Here is a 23904-nt window from a genome sequence, read left to right as displayed (position 1 = left end):
TTGTTGTGGTAATCGGAACGGAAGAGTGGTTTTTTGATCCGCGACTAGAGCGATCCCTCACTGTCACCCATTTGCCCGGCTGCTCAGGCACTACTTCAGCTGGAACCGAATCATGTAAAGAGTTCACTATGCTATGCGCATCCAAAATAGTATCTAAAGCTCTAGCACTCTTACTATCCTCAATTAAAGTTTGGATGCGTGTCTCTAATTCTGAAATCTTCTCTGTCAGCCTAACTGTCTCCTTACATTTATCACATATAAATCCTACATTGCCAACAGAGAAGTCTATGCTAAACATGTGACATGAAGTGCAGGTGACAATAACAGGACAAGACATTACTCACCGTGTTTGTTGACTGATTATTACTTACCTGAGCTTTTATGAACTCAAAGGCGCGAGCGCGCGAGAGAAAAAATAAATAAATAAAACAGCTGAGCGCACGGGTGGCGCGTTAACAGGCTAGCAGTAGCGAATTAGCGTGTTGTGTTAGTAGTAACGGATGCTAGCGATGTCAATCTGAGATGTTGGGTAAGCTGTATTTAGTATAAACAACTACAAATTGTAGTAAATGATGGTTCAAAACAAAGAAATACGAGGCTAAGACGGAGCTTACAGCACCGAGGCAAACACACTCACAGCAGGCAGCGAGGCAGACAGGAGCAATCGATCAGCTCCTACTTCAGAGTAGGGTCTAAACCAGCACTATAGGAACTACCCGTGACGTTAGTGTACGCTGACGACCGAACGCACGCAGAACACCAGCACCTGCCATTTTTAAAACAGCTATAATGTAAACACACAGATTATAGCCTATATATTTACTCCAGAAACTAGATACGGAAAACAGTGATAGATGGGCCTCTAAACCTTTATGCTGAAGAGAAAATCCAACGCAACTTTGAGGGGACCAAGTCAAACATGATTATGTATTTCTGCTCAGCTAGCAACACTGGACATCAACCACACGGCATAGGCTAATAACTTTTTTTCTTATACTGTGTACTTTCTATAACAATTCTATCTAATAACATGTTAAACAGTACTGTTAGAAAGATCGCTAACTAATGAACACAGAGAATGCGAGCATTGTTTGCTCTGGCGTTCTCAGCGCCGTCAAAATAAAGGTCCTTCGCTCCGTCAAAATAAAAGTCGCCGTGCTTGCGTCACTCCCTTACCCCTCCTACCAGTTTCTATGGCCGCTTGGCCAGTGCGAACGCAAACAGCAAAACTGAGTTTGGGGAGAGTAGTTCTTAGAACTGTTTAGAAGTGGACAGTTCCTATAACTAAGTTCCTGTAACTACTTGGTCGGAAAGCGGCTATAGCTGTTTTAAAAATGGCAGGTGCTGGTGTTCTGCGTGCGTTCGGTCGTCAGCGTACACTAACGTCACGGGTAGTTCCTATAGTGCTGGTTTAGACCCTACTCTGAAGTAGGAGCTAAATTAGTTCCTCCAAATGCAGTTCCTAGAACTAAAGTAGTTCCTAGTCGGCGTGTTCGCACCGCAGGAACATACGGGTACTTTAGCCAATAGTTCTAGGAACTGTGAAAAGGTTCCTCCGGTTGGAAAGCGGCTTTAGTTCCTCAAAGAGTTCCTAGAACTAATTCGTTCCTAGTTCCTGCGGTGTGAACGCGCCGACATCTGGGTACTTTCACCAATAGTTCTAGGAACTATGAAAAGGTTCCTCAGGTGCGAAAGCCCCTTATTACTTAAAACTGTAATGCAGATTGTCTGTCGTTCTTACTATACTTTTACTTTGAGTAAAGTTAAGGGATGGAGCAAGATTTGTTTTACCAATAATGTTACATCAGTCACATTAGAGCTTGGCTAACGCACGCACCGTTATTGATACAGTTCCCACATGTTCACCGCAATAAATTAGAAAAATATACATCGGTTTGTTGATGGACATACATTTGTTAATGCTGATGGTGAGGAATTACAGTTGCAACATCTCATGATGTACCTCAAACTGAGTAGTGCATCACTGAGAAACGTCCTGCTCAAGTCGTGCTTGAGATTTTGCTTAACTAGTTCTATGGTCAAATCGACGTCATCATTCGTTACTGTCTTTAGTGTATGGTGTACAATCGCTGAGCTCTAGGAAGCCTCCGAATGGAGCTCAAGTTCAGTTATGGCAATGGGCGTTTTTGTTCCAGACACGGTACGCGGTAGACCAATCACAACAGACTGAGCTGTCTGGCCAATCAGAGCAGAGTAGCTCTCGGAAAGGAGGGATTTAGAGAGATTGATTCATCCATGGAGTCATTTGAGAGTCATTGAAAAAACCTGTTGTATGAGACCTCCAAAACAAAATTAGGAGACTTTAAAGGGTTAGTTCACCCAAAAATGAAACTTCTGTCAGTAATTACTCACCCTCATGTTGTTCCAACCCCGTAAGACCTTCGTTCATCTTCGGAACACAAATTAAGATATTTTTGATGAAATCTGAGAGCTGGATCACCCTCCATAGACTTCTGTGCGTCTGTGTTACACGTCACCACGTAGGCTCACTATTGGCCGACGCTGGTCATGTGTGTGATGCGTGTGACGAACAACACAGACGCGCTGCGCAAAAACACTACGTGAACTAACTCGAGGCCCAGATAGAAGGAAATGAATAGTGGAATAAAGTCGTTATTTTTGTTTGTTTTTGCGCACAAAAAGTATTCTCGTCGCTTGATAAACTTAAGATTGAGCCACTGTAGTCACTTGGACTATATTAACGATCTCTTTAACTTTTCCGGGCCAGCAAGTTTCGGTCACCTAGAAGTCTATGGAGGAGTGAGCCAGAGCTCAGATTTCATCAAAAATATCTTAATTTGTGTTCCGAAGATGAACGAAGGTCTTACGGGGTTGGAACAACATGAGGGTGAGTAATTACTGACAGAATTTTCATTTTTGGGTGAACTAACCCTTTAAAATAGCAAAATAGGGGCACTTTAACAAGATCATTGACTTGAACGTAAGAATTATTAGGTCCGGAGTCCCGACTCCTGTTTGTAAATTTATCATCCAGTGACTCAATGACTGGTTTTGTGAACCAAATAGTTAATTGAAAAGATCTAATACCAAATTCATTCGTTCATGAATCCTGCATTGGTACTTCTCTTTCACCAAGGAGAGCTAGGGAAGATGTGAACATTTTAAGCGAATAACAGCTTAAATTTGCCCTGTTCTTCACATCTCACTTTTGAAGCCATACGATATAGCTTTGTCATTTGTGTCATTGTTTTTCAAGTCAGTTTTTTTTTCAAAGAACACCTTGATCCATTCAACACACTGATTTATTGATCCAGTTGCAGCAGTTAATATTTCACTGAAGATGAAGATTATCAGTGAATAACAACTTTTTTTCTTTGGCTTGTTCCTAATATAAAGCTGTAGTATGAATTCAGAAGACTTGAAATATAGTGCAGGAATCTTGTGAACTGTAATATCCTCTTTGAGGCTTGAAAGCTCCAGTCCCTATTAGTTATTAATTAGTTGCATGGATTAATTTCGTCAAAAGAATCCCTTGAAGGCATTTAGACAATCTTTTTTTTCAAACAGAAAATAAGAAATATGCATAGAAATTTTTTTTTCTTCATACCAGTTATTGTCCTTTTAATAATTGTATTTTTTAAAATTTTTCCAGCAATTATTATATGCATGTCTGTGGGTAGTATACTTTTGTGAATGAATGCATTTAAATGACTGAATGAGAGCTGCAGTTGGACATTTGAGTTTTCTCTCACGAAGAGCACCCTCAGTAACACGTGCCTCGTCTCCTTGTTTTGCATATTATCTCCCTCCGTTTAGCTCTCTTTTATTGTCACTCCCTCCTCTTTCTCATGGAACAATGTGCACAGTGCTTCCTGCCTCCTTTTTTCTCTCTCAACTCCTCTGGTGTTTTACACTACTCTATTATTAATTGATAAACACAGACCAACATATGTTTTTATTAACCAGTCAATTGAAAATTATACTTAATATAGACTGACTTTGAACCCTGGAATATTCTTTAATGCCTGAACATGAACTGAGGAAGTGTGTCTTTACTCAGCTCATCCATGTCCGCTATAAATGTCTGTGATTTCTTTATTCCAGGGAATTCAAAATGTCATTAACTGAGAATTTGAATAAAAAACACTTGAACGTGCGACTACACATACGCGTTTCACCACAACGGCGTGACATAATTATGAATATTTGTGCGATATTTCAGCAAGAAATGTGATCTCGATTGCAATCCCCTAATTGAAGGCTCTTCCCCTCTTTTACACATTGTTCTGAATGCTGCTTCATTAATAGACATTTATGAATTGCTGTTATGCTACTGTACTGCACACTGGATCGCAGAAGACATTCACATAGTTCTCCCCCTTTCTGAAAATATCTTGCCTCAGGGAAAAATAAATGCATCTCGGTCTATTTTTAGAGCAGCCGATTTTAAAACCGTCCTTTTGAACAGCGCTGCTGATGTGAAGCAAATAAAGCCGTCGAGAGAGGCACGTGGCACCCCATGCTATTTAAAGAAGCATGTTACTGGGAGTGGGGGCCCAGGAGACACTTTGAATCCTCTACTGCGGCATCCAATGAGGAAGTAGGATCCCGGTCTGCGGACGGAGATGGGTGTGCTATTACATAACACAGCAAACATGGGAACATCCAAGGGCAGTGAGGGATGGCACTTTTGTTTTTCTCTCAAAGTTTTCCAGGTTTGAGAGAGAGAGAGAGAGAGAAACTTGCAGGCTTGTTGAAGAACAATGCCCAGTTGTTACAAAAAATTGACTTGTAAGTAAACTGTAGCTTGAGGTATGTACGAACACATTCATCTGATGATAAAACGTTTAATCTGAACCTGCGATGATTGCGGCGGTATATATGTGGAATGAAACAAAAACAAATCCATTATTGACGGCCGGCAGCTAGCAGTCAGGGTTCATCTTGTACCCTTATTTTTCCAGCTTCATCCTTGTCGGTTAATTCACTAAACAGCTCTCCGTTGTGTGACATGCAGCTGCAGTAAATGCACGGGTCTCTGACGGCATGTATACGGCCTGGTCGGCGAGTGCGGTGCATGTGATGCCGGGGGAAGCTGAGGCTCGTTTGTATTCAAGTGCTGCAGCTGTTCCAGACGAGGCTGCAGTGCCTGCCTGGTATTTTTAATCTCCTGTTCTTTTTTTAGCCTTCAGAATATTTAGCGGCAGCAGCATCAGTGTGCGCTGTGAGGGGGCGTCGTCTTCACTCTTATAACATCATTTCTCAGTTGACCAGACTCCAGCATTTAATCTTTTGATATGTAGCTCGAGAAGGTCGACGACAAACACTTTTTTTTTTTCTTCTTCATGCTTTTGATAACCTGCCAGTTACAAGGGGTGTTTCCCTGTCGCCCCTTTGCATGTTCGCAAAACTGAAATGCTTCTCCAGGTTATTAAACTTTGCAGTTTTCTCTGTTGTTTTTCAAATGGCAGACGGGAAGGGGCCGTGTCTGACTAATGTACAGTTTGTGTGATAATTTAATTCACTGGGCTGTTTAACGTCATTGTTTATAGGCTACTTTTAAAATAACTTGAATTACACTGACCCAAATTCCTCATCGTCAGGTTTGGCATCACTTTCTGAGGATTTGTTTTTTTGACATTTTCCAACAGATGATGCTCAAATTCACCATCAATCTGTGAATGTTTTCACTCAGATGCAGGCTTATAGTATTTAATATTGTGCCAGATTTTTAGAAAGTAAACCGGATAGCGCTGCTGCCCTTTTATTGGAGGAACTTTTTTTCAGCAAAATGTAAATTAAGTGAACATGTTAATTTCTCAGTAAACAAAGTCTAACTATTAAATACACTACCTTTTTTTCAGCAAGGATGCATTAAATTGATTAAAAGTGACAGTAAACACATTTATAATGTTACAAAAGATTTCTGTTTCCAATAAATGCTATGCTTTTGAGTTTTCTATTCTTCAAAGAACCATGAAAAAAAAAAAACATCACGGTTTCCACAATGTTCCACATTTCAACATTGATAATAATAATAAATATTACTTGGAGGAATGTATGCTGAAAATCCATCTTTACCATCACAGGGATAATTTACATGATAAAATATAGTAAAATAGAAAACAGTTTAAATTAAAATACTATTTTACAGTATTACTGTTTTTACTGTATTGTTAATCAAACATTTTTTTTTTTTATGTGTAATTAAGATCAAGTAATTACATTTAGTGTGTGTTTTATTTATTTATCATGTACCATTTGTTCGTCATTCTCAGTAAAAATAATTAAATAGATTGAGAATCGTTTTGGCCATGCAATTGTATACTATAGTCATGATCCATTGCATATTGTGGTATTTTAATGTTTTTATCAATATATCGTGATTTTTAAATAAAATTGTATGTAATTTAAATTGAAAAATGGGTGAACTATCCCTTTAACTGTAGTAAGAAAGACCTTGACTGGTACGTTCCATATCTTATATCAAGCTATTTGTGTTAATGTTTACGAACTGTAATGCATCAACTTAATTTTTCTTCAAAGCATTGCCTCCATTTAGATGAAGGGCAAGGGTATTTTATGAAATTCTAAATGTCAAAGCCTTGAAATGCAAGATAATCAAACAACGAATGTAGTTTGTACTCAAATCAAGATATTTTTACAACTTGTCTGCAGACTTGACGTGAACAGATGCGTCTTCTTTACATTGGATGTGTAGTTAAACTAAAGCACAGATGTGATGTGATACAGCAGCGCTAAACACGTGAGAGCAGAGTTTTTCTGAATAAGACTCCCATTCATTCACATTTCCAGAATGTGTTGTAGGACATTGCTCAGGGTGTGTTATATACAGCAGCATTCATACAAAATTTCACTCTCTCTGCATGTCCTCACCTAGCAGTACACCCTCGGAGCGTTTCGTCCCAACCAGTGTTTTTTTTCCTCCGCTCATGTGGAGTAATGTATTGTAAATGTGCTTAAAAATAACTGGGAAAATGGTTCCCTTGCCTCTAACTGTGTGCCGCCCCCTCCCAACTGTACTCTCCGTTAGCTGCTTGCCTTTCACTCTTCCCTTTCTATTTTTAACTGCCCCCAGGATCAGTCCTCATTCGCTCCTCCCTTGCGCTGTCTTATTGTTCGTCATCCACCCCTCCCTTTCCACACTCTCTTGTGTTACTCCAGCCGGTGTATGCGGGCTGCCCATGTAAATCTTTAATCAGGACTGGCATCTCTGACACCAAAGATGCCAGGCTAAAGGGTTGGGGATGTTTGTCCCGTGTCCTTGATGCCCAGTGAAGAGGGAACCATGCATGAATTCATGCTTCTCTGCTCTTTCTATAAATGTGAGGACGTTTCCCTCTTTGCTTGCCCTCAAGCTATTTTTACAGAGGTGAACCGCATATGTGGAGTGACAGGGCCTGTTGTCTAGGTGAAGCCATGGGAACTATATCTTAAAAATAAAGGTTCTTTATTGGCGTTTAGACTCTTGAAAATGAAGTTTCCAAAAGGGGTTTTCAAGGTGATGCCATAGAAGAACCATTTTTGGTTCCCCCAAATAACCTTCCAGTAAACCGTTCTTAAAAGAACCATTTTTTTTTTCTTCTTATGTTGAAGAACATTTTAATATTCTAAAGAACCATTTTCCAGTCTAAAGAACCTTTCGGGTTCTTTAGGTTCTTGAACCTGTTCAAGGTTCTTCATGGAACCATTGATGCCAATACTACCTTTACTACTATCTTTTATTTTTCACCAGTGTGAATGTTTCCATGAAGAGCCTTTTACAATTAATTTCCCGAAAGGCTCTTTAGACTGGGAAACAGTTATTTACACTCTTAAAAATAAAGGTTTTTAGGCGGGGTTTCACAGTGATGCCACAAGATAACCAATTTGGGTTGAAAACCTTCCTGTGAACAGTTCTTAAAATATCCTTTTTTTCCTATAGTTGAAAAACAATCTGAAGAACTTTTTTGCAGTTGGAACCATATATATATATATATATATGTATATATGTATGTGTTTATATATATATATATATATATATATATATATATATTAAATAAATAAATAAATAAACGTTTGGGGAACCCATAATGATTTGTCTATGGCATCATTGCAAAAATCTTTTGGATCATTTATTTTTAAGAGTGTAATCGAGAACGGTACAGGAACATGTCGTTTTTTTGCTGTCGTTTCCATGGTCTCATCAGCTCATACAGCAGACATCCATGTTTAATATGCATGAGAGTCCCTGGATACTTTTATTTTTAATTCCAAAATAATACGGTTAGTTTTTATTTAATGAAATTTATGACATCATCTTTATTTTCTCACAAAAGTAATAGCTTGTGTTTTAAGCACTGTTCATCAATATGTATAGTTACACACTTGCTGTCAAAGTGTCTTTAGATATAAGTCGAGATGATGTGTGTTTAGTGTGATAATTTACATTCTCTCTCTTCCTCTGACTTTTTCCCTATAGTTGTGACTGGGGCCACAGATGGAATCGGAAAAGCCTATGCGGAGGAGGTAAGATTCCTCATGTTTTATTTGCCCCCCTCACGGAAATCACAATGAGTCATCAAACTAGAGGTCTCAGTCAGAGTTCAGGGAGAACTCCGCTCTCAAAGGTTTGCCTCGTACAGTCGACAACCCGGCAAGCATTTACTACCCTTCTGCTTCTCATTTCTACTGTTTGATGGCCTTTATGAAATTACGATTTTTATTATATGCTATTTTTAAGTGATTGTAACAATACATCAGATTCTGATAACGAGATCTGATTCTGTAATAATACACATAAGGTACCGATACACTCACAGCGAAGTTCTTTTTCTTTCATTTGGGTGTAAAACACAGTTTGAAATACCTTTGCATCGATATACTGTTAGCGAACATCCCACACTGCTGAGAGCAGGTTTAGATGAATATTTAAACATGTGCTGCATGTTTTCCTCTCAATAATAAAATAAACACACAACAAAAATGACAGCGGTGAGAAAACAGCAGTTAAGAAAGCATCTGATCATAGTGATGTGGGTATGTTTATATAACAATTCATACAATAGATTGCTTAAAATCAAGCAGCTTTACAATATTAAACATGGAAAAAACAGTGTCAGGGTCTCTTTCAAGTAGAATTACGACTTCAGTTTCTACTATAAAGCAACTCGTCAGTGTGTTTGTTTTTACTCAATTCTGACCTTGACTTTTTTTCTTTAATTTCACTCTAAGTAAATTGGGACCTTTAGAGTCGGATCCTTTGTATAGTAATGCAGATAGAAATATATATTGATTGTGAATGCTAGCGTAATTTATGATCTGATCATGTGTGATTTCAATTGTTATAATATTGTATAGTTATAATGTGAAATGTTTCTGATTCTGTGCAGCTTGCTCGACAAGGTTTTGCTATAGTTCTCATCAGCCGTACTCAAGAGAAGCTGGATGAAGTGTCCAAAGCTATTGGTAGGTGTCTGCTTCGACCTGTGGGAAAACACTATAGACCTCATTTATGAAACACAAGCAGAATGATTTTTTGCGTAAACCATTCATAAATTTTCAGGAGTGTTGGTATTTGCAAATTGTTAGTTGGTCCGAAAAAAAAATACACCTGCTTCCAAACACGAGTTAATGGTGTGTAAAACATCAGAACGCTTTGTGTTCTTTTAGGTAAACTGGTGACACTGCATTTTGATGACACAATTTACTATGATAACATATAATAATAATAATAATAATAATAACAACAAAATCATTTAGTTAAATGTGAAAATTAATTTCACTGATAAACAAAAATGATTGAAAACATCCACCTCGTCTATTTAAATTTTTTATTATAGATTGCTACTACTCTGAGTCCGTGTGTAGAATTTGTCAGCAAGATTAGCAATTTAATTAATAAAGTTTTATTTAGGCACATGGCCAATAAGTCTGCCAAACCTGATAAGGGAGTCCAGAAGAGCCCACAGCATTCCTGTACACATAATTCATGGGTGGGGTTTATTCTAATTATGAATGAGCGTGCATATTATGTGCCCTATTTAAGAATGATTGGAATTCATTGACATTTACAAAGGGCCAAAAATTAACACTCACCAAGTGCCAAATGTGAGGAAAAATCGCTGTTGGCGAGTATATGAAACGGTGTAACAGTTGGCCAGTAATATTTTTATGAATTCTAACGGTGCAAGATTGTGAGAACATGAACTTGAACTAATGTGAACGACGCTGCGTGCAGTTGACTGGGCATTTTCTTCTTAAGTCACCGGCCATTGGCAGGTGTGGCAAAACGTTAGTTTTATGCCCTGTATGCACACGTTTAACTTCCAAATCTGAGGTTTATGAAGCATTTGTGAATTTGAAGGAGAGATTTTTTTAGAGTCCATTTTACGTGCAGATTTAGTGATGTATAAAAGGAAATTTCATGAATGAAGCCCAATGTGTCTGTTTTTTTTCTCTTTTTTGTAGCTCATATAATATGCAATTTGACCAATGGTTGATATGAATGCATAGGTGCACATGCTGCAATTTAATTTTAGCAAATGAGCTGCATGATAATGGGTTGAAATGACACCAAAACTTAGTTTACGCAATATTGATTCAAATCAAAATTCACCAAAAGATTTAAAACCAAAAATTGTGTAATTCTTATATACTTAAAATGGCCAAATATTGTTTTATTAATCGGTCTTCCACCACTCTGTTTAACTATTAATTAAAAATACTTGATTTTCTAGTTTTATGTACATTGTGTTGCTGTAAAAAGAGAAATTTTATTTGGTCCCACTTTTTATTAAGGGTCTTTAACTACTATGTACTGTACTAACATTTAAATGTATCATTTGATACAATGCACTTATTGTGTACATGCATGTTTTTACATTGTATTTATATAAAAAAAAAAATACCTGCATGTAGTTACAGCTGTAATTACATCTATACTTACACTGTTGACCCTCACTTCACACTGTAACCCACCCTTAAAGATATAGTGGAGGATCTTTCTGAATTTTAGATAAGACCCGCCCTCTCCACTTTTTGAATAAGTTTGATTGATTCACCAGAATGATTGACAATTAGGAGGACCAATAGTATAGGTGATCCACCCGGAAGTAAAAAATCCTCCATTATACCTTTAAGCCTAACCATACCAAACCTGTCCATAACTTTACCCATATCCCACCTCAATAGCAGCAAAAGCGTTTTGCAATACAACATGTGCACACTAAGTACATTGTACTTGAGATTTATTTTTCTGATCTAAGTACATAGTAGTGGAAGACACCTAATATAAAATGTGACCTTTATATTTAAAAAAAAATATACAATTTTATATGTATAGTCTACTGTTGATTGTGTTGATTGCACTCTTTATATCACTGGCACGGCAAGAACAAAGCAAAGGCAGGGTCTCAGCATTGCATGAATAGAGCGGCAGTGGCTGAATCGCAGATGCACCCCCATTCATTTCTTCTTGTCCTTTGGTTGGCTGACTCCTGATCTAAGGAGGATGGCATGATTTAGAGCATGCACGCACGTGTGTGCATCCATGTGCGTTTGCGTTTGCTCGTGTGCAGAGGACCTGTGGGGTACCTATTGGTGTGTGTATGGAGTGCTGCTCCTGTTTGTGAGGCAGCGAGTGTCTCCCTCTGCTAAATGAATGTGGATGTTAATGAGCTGAGTTATTTTTAGCTCTGTGTTGAAAGGCAGGCACTCTGCCAATTGAGCTGCCTGGCTTCTGCAGCAGAGCGCGACTTCACAGATGGAGGTGGATCCTGGAGATGTCATGGCGGGGATGAGAGAGAGAGAGAGAGAGAGAGAATCGAATGGAGGAAATCAGCCCAGTGACCTCCACTGAACACTGGCAAATATAGTCAGGCGCACCTTTCATCAGACAAAAGTGACAATTGACAAAAGTGTTGGACATGATGATGACTCTTGCCTTACATGTGTGGTGTAGTCCTCCAAATGGACAGGACTTCTGTATGGTGTATACTGCTGAATGACCAATGTTTATATTAACATTTATTATATTCAAACATTTGTTTTATGCAGTATTTATTAGGGCTGCACGATTAATCGCAATTGCTGCGATTTGATTAAATAAATGTATGAATTGAGGCACTGTGCTCGTTTACACACGAGCAGCTCAAAATCCCATGTTTTCAGTGTTTCATAAGCTTTGGTCTCTTATAAAGTTCATTTGGGAACTTGACAAGCACCAACTATCTTCCCAATCTTGTAATGAGAAGTGCTTAAAAACCAGCTGTTGCCAACTAAAGAGAAGCTTTATAGTCTTCCTGTGGTTTTCAGCCAAAATAAAAGCTTTTAAACATGAATAAAGACACATATATTAATATTGTAATTTTACAGTTGCTCTGTAAAATAAAATGATCATTATTATATTTTTCTTAAATCATTTTCTATTTTATAGTGAAATATTACAGTAGATATATTTCAATACAATACGTATTATATAAATGCTAATTATGCAGCCCTAGAAACAAGCACAGCAAACCTGAAGCTTTAAAGGGATACTCCACTTTTTTCGGAAATATGCTCATTTTACAACTCCCCCAGAGTTAAACAGATGAGTTTTACCGTTTTAGAATCCATTCAGCCGAACTCCGGGTCTGACGGTACCACTTTTAGCATAGCTTAGCATAGATCATTGATTCAGACGAGTCCAGTAGCATTTCTTTCAAAATGACCAAAGAGTTTCAATATTTTTCCTATTTAAAACTTGACTCTTCTGTAGTTAAACTGTGTACTAAGATCGACGGAAAATGAAAAGTTGCGATTTTCTAAGCCTATATGGCTAGGAACTACTCTCATTCCGGCGTAATAATCAAGGAACTGTGCGGCTGTACCATGGGTGCAGCAGGCGTAGTGATATGACGCAGCGCCTGAAAATAGGTCTAATAGGTTAGACAAACTTAGTCCCGGTCACGTTGGAAGAAGTTAAGGAGCTGGGGACTATTTTTAGGCGCTGCGTCATATCATTACGCCTGCTGCACCCATGATACGGCCGCACAGTTCCTTGATTATTACGCTGGAATGAGAGTAGTAACTTTTCATTTTCCGTCGATCTTAGTACACGGTTTAACTACAGAAGAGTCAAGTTTTAAATAGGAAAAATATTGAAACTCTTTGGTCATTTTGAAAGAAATGCTACTGGACTAATCAGAATCAATGATCTGTGCTAAGCTATGCTAAAAGTGGTACCGTCAGACCCGGAGTTCGGCTGAATGGATTCTAAAACGGTAAAACTCATCTGTTTAACTCTGGGGGAGTTGTAAAATGAGCATATTTCCGAAAAAAGTGGAGTATCCCTTTAAAAAAAGCATTTTTGATTTGCAAACACAATTTTTACAAATCGTGTTAATCAACCAAGTGGCCATCAACTAATTATAATGATGTCAGAACAATGCCAAAATATCAGTGTACTTGTAGTTTATACTGATGTTTGTGCTTTAAGACAGGGTGTGACAATAGCCTGGCTCCGCCCTCCTACGTACTTTCGCTTCATTTTCATTTCATTTTCATTCGTCTGGGTTTGCGGTATATTATTGGGTTTTCTCAGAGACAATTGGTTTTCTCCGGGCAATTTTTTGGAGGTCCAATCAGCGAACAGAGGGAGTGGCTGAGAACGATGACGTTGAGGTCGTGCGCTAGTTTGAGTTGTAGACATGCGTCACAACCAAACGTTAGCGATTGGTTACGGGAGATCCAGAGTGGCTCTGGGCAGATCCAATAGTTTTAAACTTCAGAGTACCCGCCTTCAAGGAAGTTAACGCTTGTCAATGGAGAGTGGCCAGACTCTCTGTACAAATGAAATGTGCGAGAGTCTGGTAGGACCAGGGTAGTGTGATGATACCCTCATGTCACGATTCGATACATATCATGATACTGAATAATATCGATGATGCGATATTATTGCGATACTCCAAGACTTGATTAAAATGCTACATTTGGCATTACATTTTTGTGTAAATGAATAGGCTTGGACTTGGTGCTGGTAACCCAATGCACGGGACAATAGTGAGACCAGAATAAAAATATTCATGATTCTGAAGCTGAAAACAGAATTATTTTAGACGAATATACTTGCACTCTTTCACTGACTGTATTTAAAATAACGTAGGCCACTTTTTACTAGTAACATGACATTTGGGATTATCAGGACCCACAAATATTCCCCAATTGCATTATTATACATTATATTCAACATCATACACCGTAGTTTAATGCAGTACTGACACTAAAACTCTGTAAACGTGCTTTTTTTCACACAGTAATGTTCATTTTGGGTAAACTATACACAATTCATATTGTCACTAATATCCACGATACATATTTTGTTGCATTTTTGCATTGCGATATATTGTGACACGATTTATTGTTACACCCCTAGCTTTAAGTGCTCTTTACAAAATGACAATAGTGAACTAAAAATGGTCAGTAGGCTTTTAAGATTCCTCTAGTGGTTTTTCTCAAATGTACCCCATTGATTTTACTTTCAGAGCTGTTGATTGAATCTGTGGTCTGTTGCAATACAAATTTGATACTAACACCAAATACATCATCACAGCTTATGACCTGAGTATCTATTGCTTTAATAGGTACCAGTATCCACCAGTACAATAAATTCTCCTATTCTCCTGTTGAGTGTAGTTTGATTAAGATTTGGTGTATTTTTGTCTTTTTTTTTGGCTGCATTTTCCTGGTGTGACTTTCTGAGTGCTGCCATCTATGCACGTCACATTTCTTTCAATGAAACAGTGCAGTGTCTATTAGAGCGAGCATGTGAATGGAGTTCTTTTAGTGCTTTCTTTCCATTCTTCTCTCTCTCTCTTTCTGTTTCTTTCTCCTCTCCACCATCCATACTCAGACATATTTAGTAAATTAAGTACTTTTACAACAGAACATCTTAGTGACGCACTGGCTCATGTGAAGAGAAACTGCAATTTTAGTTTGTGATATGTTTTGTTGCAATTATGTTACCAAAAGTTTTAGTTGATTTATTGGCACTTTTACACTTTCTTCGAATCAAACCAGTGCAAGGCAAATTAGCATCATGTTGTTAACATTCTGTGACGTTCCATAAAGCACCTGCATTCCTAATGTTCCTTTTCCTTTTCTTCCAGAGAGCAAATATAATGTAGAGACCAAAACCATTTCTGCTGACTTTGGATCTGTGGACATCTACACTAAGATTGAGTCTGGACTGGCTGGACTGGAAATAGGAGTTTTAGGTATATTACATCTCTGTTTTTTAGGTGTTAGTGGGATACTATTTGGTTAGGGTGTTTTTTTTCTGGAACAATATGTTCTGGGCTCAAACAGCAAAACTTTATTTCTCTCTCTTTTTTTTAATGATCAATTGTCTGTTAGTATTTGCTGCCAGCTATGGGAAAGTGGAGGGAACTACCTATCTTTCCACATCTCTTTCTAAACCTGTTCTTTTTTTTTAAATATCGCTCAAGCGCATAGAAAGTTTTTATTTTATTTAAAATAATCTCCCCTGAAATTATTTTATGTCTCTTCCACCTACAGTTAACAATGTTGGAGTGTCTTATTCCTACCCAGAGTTCTTCCTCAACATTCCTAATGTCGACAGCGTGAGTTTATGTAGCCGTTTGTAAAACGCATCGTGCAAAACTTCCATTTTATTAAAAAGAAGTGTAATTGTCTGTTGTTTTAAATTTTGTTTTGGTTGGTAACGTATTGACAGTTGTAATTGCAGTTCATCAACAATATGATCAACATCAACATTACGTCAGTTTGTCAGGTAAGACGCATTTGCTCTTCACTTAAGTCTTAGAAACGGCCTTTGCATGCCCTCTGGTAACAAAGTGTATGTGTAAATGACAGAAACAGTCATAACGTAGTTTTTATAATTTATAAGGTAAATCATAATTTCATAATTTGTTGTTGCTCTGCTTTTAAGACTCCTTGTCCACATTTTACTAACGGTAACTCTCCCACTTCCTCTGTATTGTGTCTGGGTGGGCCAAGTTTCTCAACACAAACTGCTGTTGGTGTGTTAATATGGGCTGTCATGTGTAAAAGTGTTCATAGTTTTGGTATTAGATATTTACAGAACTCCTTTTAGGGCTGGAGAGAACATTTTGCATCCTGAATGTTGCAGTGTTTTCATACTACAAGAAACTATTTTATCTCAACGTATCCAGGAAAATTTGCTTCTTCATGATGTGACTGATTTGACTAATTTATACAGTATAATTACAGCACTACATATAAACTAATACTATTTATAGCCCTATATATACTGTTTTCCTTTGTGCACAATAAGTTGTGTGTAGCCAGCTGCCACTGCAGTTCTGTATTATAAAGCCTGAATTTTGAGTCTATGCTGCCTCCCTCAGGATCCAAGATGTATTACTCTGTATGATGAAAATACATATGCAATTTATAGGACAGAATTTTTCCAAGGATTGTCATGTGCATTGTTTTGCATATATGAAATATTACTGAAAAGATCATTGGAAGTTATCAGAGTTTATAATCATGTTCTTTAATTCACCGCGCAATAGACTTTTAAAACATTGTAGATCTGATTCACATGTTTTGTCCCTGTACTATTATAGATGACGCGATTGGTTCTGCCCAGGATGGTTGACAGGTACGTTCAGAAATCACTAAAATGCATTTTTGTTGACATTTTAAAGTAGTGTTTGTTTGGTTATTCAAAGCAGATGGAATGATTTTCATGCGTGTAGCGATATGACTAGTATTTCCCACAGACGTGTGTCATGCAAATATTTATTTTTATACTGTTTGGTCATCTCATGCTTACGTGTTGGTTTTGGTCTTTTAGTTCTTGCACACTTCAGTCCAATAATCATGATCAATTTTTTTTACTTTTACATTTTCTCATTGGCTATTATAAATGCATCTTGATAGAAACTGTTAATTATTTCTTGTGGCAGAGGCTGACTGTGTCGAACCAAAATGAAACAAATAATGGAAGATTGTTATGTTTGTTCCAACCAATGTACGAAGTTAAAGTCTTTAGAAGATTTTTTCCTCAGTTTTGAGAATAAAAGCCATACCGAAAGTATCTGTATAGCTCCTCTCATCTAGAGCCCTAGAGTCCAGTGTGCACTAGTACATAATGCAACAGTATGTACACTGGCACGGGCACCGGTTGCCATAGCAACAGGGATGCAAGAATCCGTTAGAAGGGATAATTCTGTGCTGTCAAAATAGTCGAGTGAAAATGGAACAAATATAAGGGACGCTACAAGCACTGTTGTCTGTATTAAACATGCTTATGTGCTGTTCTACAACAGTTTGAAAAACCCCTGACTCTTTCTAGGTCTAAAGGAGTGATCTTGAATGTTGCCTCAGCGAGTGGCATGTACCCAGTTCCTCTCCTCACCCTCTATTCTTCTTCGAAGGCAAGTCATTTTTCTCTTTTTCTCTCTACCTTGGATCAGGCCTTGGAAATCTTTCTGAGTCTTGTTGCTAATGTTCTCAGAGGAAGTTTCCTGAAATCTCATTGTGTTTAGCAGCACTATTTTGAGCATATTAGTTGTTGATTTTAGAATACTAGAGCAGCTTGATGCTTTGGGTTATGTAAAGGTTAATGAGTTTGTTACATTCACAATGTTGAAGGACATGCTCTAGATGATTATTCTCACTCCTCCAGGCCTTTGTGGACTTCTTCTCCCGTGGACTTGATGCTGAATACAAAAGCAAAGGGATTATTGTACAGGTGAGTGAAAATTTTATGACAAGAGTAGTTTTAAACCACTTAACTGTCACATGAAAATACACTATCCAAACTTTAATGGTTGTAATTCAAAAATGCTTTCGAATGTAGACCTAAGGTTGATCTTGTTTTGAAGAAGACACTTGGCAGATTATTGTAGATGTGAAATCAATTCACAAAAAAAGTTATAGAAGTTTAAGAAAATGTAGAAATATTATGTTTACAAGACATGTTTTACTCCAAAACCGCAAGATAATCGAAGTAAAAAATCGGAATAAGCTGTGTTCCAAATTTTAGCTTGATATCTCAAAACATGAGCTTTCAGTAAGATTTTATTTGGGCGCAGTACCAAACTTTTTCACTAGATGAGAACTAAGCTCCATTACTGACCATATAAAGGCACATCCATTTCCATTTGGTTTGAGTGATCATACAATTTATGAAATAGACATCCTATTCAGAAGTAGTATAGGCAGTTTGGCAGTGTTTGATTTGAATTCGACCTCGAATAAACGCATAAAAAGATCATGAATGTGGACAAATGGTTAATCTATAATTTTTTTCTTTATTCAGACCTTTTTTATTTTATTTAATGGATGTTATCTTTTGAACTCATGAAAACAATCTTTAGGTTTCTACCAATCTTTCACGATTTTTCATGTTCGTCACTATTTCAAAATAAAGGTCGGAACACGCCTTATAAGTATGTAAATATTCTTGTTTCAAATTATTAAATTACTACTCTTGTGTAATTTACTTTGAATATCAGTTACCAAATATGAAAGTCAGAATTCTTTAAGCTTTGTAAGCTTTCAAATGATATATAGTTTGTCAATATTACTTTAGGTTTTTACTAAGATATTATTGTTTTAAATAATGTTTTAAGAGCTATTTTCAAAGTTCAGACCACATTATTTGTTGGCTGAAAAGAAGGACATTTAAAGGTACACTATGTATTTTTTTATTATTTTTTTTAAATAATGAGACTGCATCATCAATCCCTCCTCCAAAACTTGTTTTTGTCTTACCTTGATTCACTATGGTAAGCTTATTGTAAGTGTTTGTATTTTAGACCTAGCGGGATGGTTTTCGCGGGAAATTGTGAACATTCGCCACTCGCCCGTCCGTGTCTCGTTATATCCGTAAATATAGAAAAGTTGCTCTGCCTACTTTGATGCGTGTATGGTGTGGCAGTGGCAAAAGTTATTTAAGAAAGGTTGAAATGGAGCAGCTAAATCTTGAACCTGTCTTAAAAAGAAATGGAGAATAGAGGAGAGTTTGCTGGCAAAAAGAGAACGCGGCAGAGCTCGTAATAAAACGAGAATCAACATTGACGAGAATTTGAAATGTTGTAAAAGCGACGTGGCGTTTTATTACTCAACAGGTGAGTAAGGTATTTTATTAAACGGATAAATTACCATATGTAGCTCTCTAACAGAGTTCATTGTAAAGCATTATCAATTGTAAAGGGTCATAATCATCCGCACAGTCACGCAGAGCCGAAGCACATCCAAAACAATGTTCTTCCGCAAAATACATGGAGCTTTGCTATTTTAACGCTAGTGGGCCAAAAGTTACATATGGCGCTTTTCCACTGCATGGTACGGCTCGGTTCGGCTCGGTACGGTTCGACTCGGCGCAGAACGGTTCGGCTCGCTTCGCTTTTCCACTGCGTGGTATGACTCGACTCGGTACGGCACGGCTCGGCTCGCTTTAGCTCGTTTGCTTTTCCACTGCAGTTAGTACCGCTTCAAAGTGGACTTCGTTTGGACTGATCGTTAATAGTTGCCGTCTCTACTGCCATGGCATCATCATATTAAATGCGAATTTTTCATTCCGTGTTTCCCCATCCACTCCTCGGCAACCAAAGAGAGGAACGTCTGCACCTCGTCCACTGATCACGATTCAGCCATTTCTTTTTTTGAAGTTTATACTCTCTTTTTTTTTTATTATTTTTTTTTTTTTTAAGCAAATACTTTTAAAACAGGCGCTACAGTGTTGGCTTTGTTTTGTCTACTGGCTATTTAAATCTAGCGGGTTTAGTGTCTCGTGTCGTAAATACAATGACGCTGGTAGTGATGATTCTGTCTGACCAATCAGTGATCTGCAGTGTTTTCACGTCACATTTTAGTATCGGTATTGGAACGCTTGGAACCTCAACAGAGGTGGTACCATTTAAAGCGAGCCAAAGCGAGCCGTACCGTACCGTACCATGCAGTGGAAATGCGCCAATAGTGTACCTTTAAAAATGCAACTGATGATTTTAAGTGAAATTCCATTTGAGATATACTGTATAGTGTTTGGGTTTTTCTACTGGTGATGTGATGTGTTCCTGTCACCCAGACTTAGACTAGTTCAACTACTTACAGTGATGAAGTGTCTTGTGTATCTTCTTGAAGAGCGTGCTGCCGTTTTTTGTGACAACCAAGCTGAGCAAAATCAAGAGGGCGTCTCTCGACATCCCCACTCCAGAACGCTACGTGAAAGCCCAGCTGAGTACCGTAGGATTGCAGACTCAGTCTAACGGTTACCTCCCTCATGCCGTCATGGTGAGACCCTCTTAAAATGCCTTGACCATCTTTAATTCAGTGTTCAGGTCTACAGTGAATTCAAGGGGTCAGTAAGATTTTTTTTTTTTTGAAAGAAAGAAGTCTCTTATGCTCTGCCAGGCTGCACTTATTTGGTCAAAAATACAGTAAAACAGTAATATTGTGAAATATTATTACAATTCAAAGTAACATATCTTTTTGAATGTATTTAAAAAAATATTCCTGTGATGCAAAGCTGCATTTTCAGCTCCATTTCTCCAGTCTTCAGTGTCTCATGATCCTTCAGAAATCATTCTAATATGTTGATTTCTGATTATCATCAATGTTAAAAACAGTTGAGCTGCTTAATATTTTTGTGTAAAATGTGTAATCTGGATTTTTAACAGTATTTGTTTGAAATAGAAATCTTTTGGCATTGTAAATGTCTTTACTGTCACTTTTGATCAATTTAATGCATCCTTGCTGAATAAAAATATAATTTCTTTTTAAAAAATCCTACGGACCCCAAACTTTTGAACAGTAGTGTAAATCCTACAAACTATGCTTAAAAGGACAACTTAGAATGATGGAAGCTTGTATATGATATAAACTATAGTACTAATGCCGAATGTTTTCGTCTTCTGGATTCTGACATTCTAATAAGTCTGTTATTATGTCATTGCTGCAGGGTTGGGTGACTACTGCTCTGCTTCCTGCAAAGCTGCTCAACAAATATGTTATGAGCATGGGGTTGTCCCAGCGCGCACGCTATCTGAAGAAACAGAAGCAAGGTTAGAGACACAAAAAAGGACAGACAGAGGGATGAAGGAATGGTGTGATGAAATGAGGAACCTTAATCTCTCTTCCCTTTTGCTGTCAGGGACCAAGAGCAGTCACACCAAACTGCTCCTGATAAGTCTGTTTGAGATGGTACGAATCAAGCGATGTATTTTCAGACATTAGAGTGCTTTGTTGAGTCGTTGCTAACCAAAAATGATTTGCTTGAACAGCCTTTGCTGATTAGCTCGTGTGGACAACCGCAGAATAGTCTCTGTCTCTGTTCTTTGCGTCCTAACAGTCACTAACAGCATCGATCAGTACAGTTTGTTTGGTTTTCTTTAATGTTTAGAGAGAGTTAATTAGTAGTTCTCTGGTAATAGTCATCTGATGAACATAAATTATGAAATTTTTTCTTAACCTGAATGAAATGTCTATTTGTGCAGCACTTAGCAACAACCTCCATTACCATAATCAAAAGATATATGACTTAAATTAGGCAGGTTGCCTACGAACAATTTGAAAATTGCATCTGGGAACGTGCATTTATTCGTGGTCCATATTTGCTTTTTTTTCTTCTTCTTCGTCTGACTCAGCAGTTGTTTACAAACGAAACGCACTACATTTAACTATTTGTGGCCATCACAGATGGCACTATGCATTCTATCGTCAGAGCATCTATTTTTGAAAGGAGTTTGTTGTGGAAAGTTTGTGTATTGTTCACTTTGTAATGCTTGTGCTGCTGGGGTTTTGAGGAATTTGAGGAAGCAAATTTCAAATCTGGCAGCAGTTTATTTGAAAGCCGAGGCTGTGGTTCCGTTATTATTATTGTGGTCAATGATAAATACAGTATTTTCTCCTAAACAGCACTTGGAATTCCCTAAATGATTGGCACTTTCAGGTTTCATTTTGAATTACTTTTACAAAAAAAAGCCTGCTGCAGCAGACTAAACGCAATCCAAATGCCTGCTTGTGAATTAATCTTGCATTTCAAATAATTATAATAATAAAAGAAATCTTTCTAATACTGTTTCTCACTGTTTCTATGGATTTTTCATACACAAAAAGGGAACGTTAGTTGACCTTAATATTAAATATCAGATAAGTGTGTTTGTGGTAAGATGGAAGGTCTATAGCAGGGGAATTCAATTAAAGTTCCAAGAGGTCCGGTCTCTATATTTCCTTCCCAGCGGAGGTCCGGACAATACTTTTTTGGAGCGGTTATACATTTCGATCGAGGCAGCCGTAGTACTTTGTAAGAGAAAAAAAACCCTAAACACTCAAAATAGTCATCAAAGATTAAAATCTTGGGCCCAGAGAAACTTCCAAAAAAGTAAATATTTCTCCCAAATGGATATTAATATAAAAAGGTTAGATCATTTTGTTCTTAATATTACATATCAGATAAGGAAATTGATAAATTGATAAAGATGGAAGGTCTATTGTAAGACCAATATTGTCATGGTTTTGGCATGCATGGCTTAATTCCCTTAGTACATCATGCCTTCTCATGATTTCAGAATTTTTTATAAAGTATCTTATGCTCATTTATTTGAAAAATTATTTAAATAACTTTTCTGTTTTCTGTTTGAGTATATTTAAAATGGTAATCTATTCCTGTGATGGCAAAGCTGAATTTTCAACATCATTAATCCTTAATTTTTTGAGATAGAAAATAGAAAATAAAAATGTATGAATTTATATAAATGTAAACCGATTTGCAAATGCAAATCCATCCTTACTGGCTAAAAGTATTAATTTATTTTTAATAAATTTCTTACTGACAGTGTACTTTGATTATTCAGTCTTGCTTTCAACATTTTTCAAAGTCTTTACAAATGAGATTTAAAATCCAAGATTTCCAATCGGATAAACAAAGTAGCAATGAGAAGTGTGTATTTTCATCCCCTCTGGGATCATCTACGTAATTAGGCAATCGTAGTTCCAATCAGTCAGGATGGCACTCCTGAGTCCTGTCCTCAGTTTTCCCCGTGCCCTTTCTCGCCTCTGTGTATTTCTCCCCTGCAGGCACGAACCATCTGTGTCCAACACATGTCCATGCCCTTTGCATTCAAATGCTACTAAAATTGTAATCTTTGAGCCTTGGTACAAGTGAATATAGCTTTGTAGCGGTGTCATAAGACAATCTGCCCGGTGTCACGTCCACCTCCTCTGATACATGTGCACGATCTCTCATGTTGTGTCTGACTGCCAAATCCTCGAGCGCCATCCATCAGCCCCCTCCCGGTTGTACGCCGCATGCGTGTTTGTTCCAGGCAGCAGTGGGGGGTGATTCCGGAGGATAGGAATGGAAGTCGGAAGCGTGACAGTCCTGTGATGAAGGAGGAGCCGTGAGGAGTGAGTGGGAAGAGAAGGCCTATATAAACCCTCACAGCAGCTCTGGATCACGAACACTCGAGACGGATACAGAGCAAGAGCAGCAAACTGACTTGAAGAGCTTCTCTCCTGTTTCTTTCTTTCTTTCTTTCATCTACGTCTCCCAGCAGAAAGTGTGGATTTGGAGGACTGACTCACCTGGTGAAGAACTTTGTTTTGAAGAGGAATTTGAAAACGCCTTCCTCGCTCATCCAAACCGGAAACCTCACAGGATGTCCGCGCACGCAGTGATGATGAGCCACTTGAATGCCATGGCTGTTTACCGGATGTCTATGGCTATGGAGGAATTCCCCCAGCTCCTGGGGTTGTCCAGGACCCGCGACTGCGCAAGGGCCCGGTCCGTGCTGCGGATGAAGAGCAGGTTCAGCTGCGGCAGGATTGCAGAAGAGGTGGATGAGGAAGGACGGTTGGCAGCGGAGGAAGACAAAGCACGGCGCTCCTTCTTGCAGTCGCTTGAGAGCCTGCGCAGATGCACGCAAG

At 38.0% G+C, this 23904-nt stretch overlaps 1 protein-coding gene across 1 annotated transcript in view; it reads left to right on the top strand.

Moving 5' to 3' along the window:
- Window positions 1-22052, top strand: part of hsd17b12b (hydroxysteroid (17-beta) dehydrogenase 12b) — a 33772-nt gene extending 11720 nt beyond the window's left edge. Inside the window, exons 2-11 of the mRNA XM_084403967.1 lie at window positions 8465-8511; window positions 9375-9450; window positions 15132-15239; window positions 15541-15605; window positions 15731-15775; window positions 16596-16630; window positions 17327-17408; window positions 17660-17725; window positions 20122-20271; window positions 20939-22052. Coding sequence (XP_084260093.1) covers window positions 8465-8511; window positions 9375-9450; window positions 15132-15239; window positions 15541-15605; window positions 15731-15775; window positions 16596-16630; window positions 17327-17408; window positions 17660-17725; window positions 20122-20271; window positions 20939-21046 — 782 coding nt within the window. The 3' untranslated portion in view covers window positions 21047-22052. The remainder of the gene's footprint in view (window positions 1-8464; window positions 8512-9374; window positions 9451-15131; window positions 15240-15540; window positions 15606-15730; window positions 15776-16595; window positions 16631-17326; window positions 17409-17659; window positions 17726-20121; window positions 20272-20938) is intronic.
- Window positions 22053-23904: the final 1852 nt, after the last annotated feature.

Source organism: Rutilus rutilus (assembly GCF_951802725.1).
Source record: "Rutilus rutilus genome assembly, chromosome: 3".
Classification (NCBI taxonomy): domain Eukaryota; kingdom Metazoa; phylum Chordata; class Actinopteri; order Cypriniformes; family Leuciscidae; genus Rutilus; species Rutilus rutilus.
This window is presented reverse-complemented; position numbering and strand designations above follow the sequence as displayed.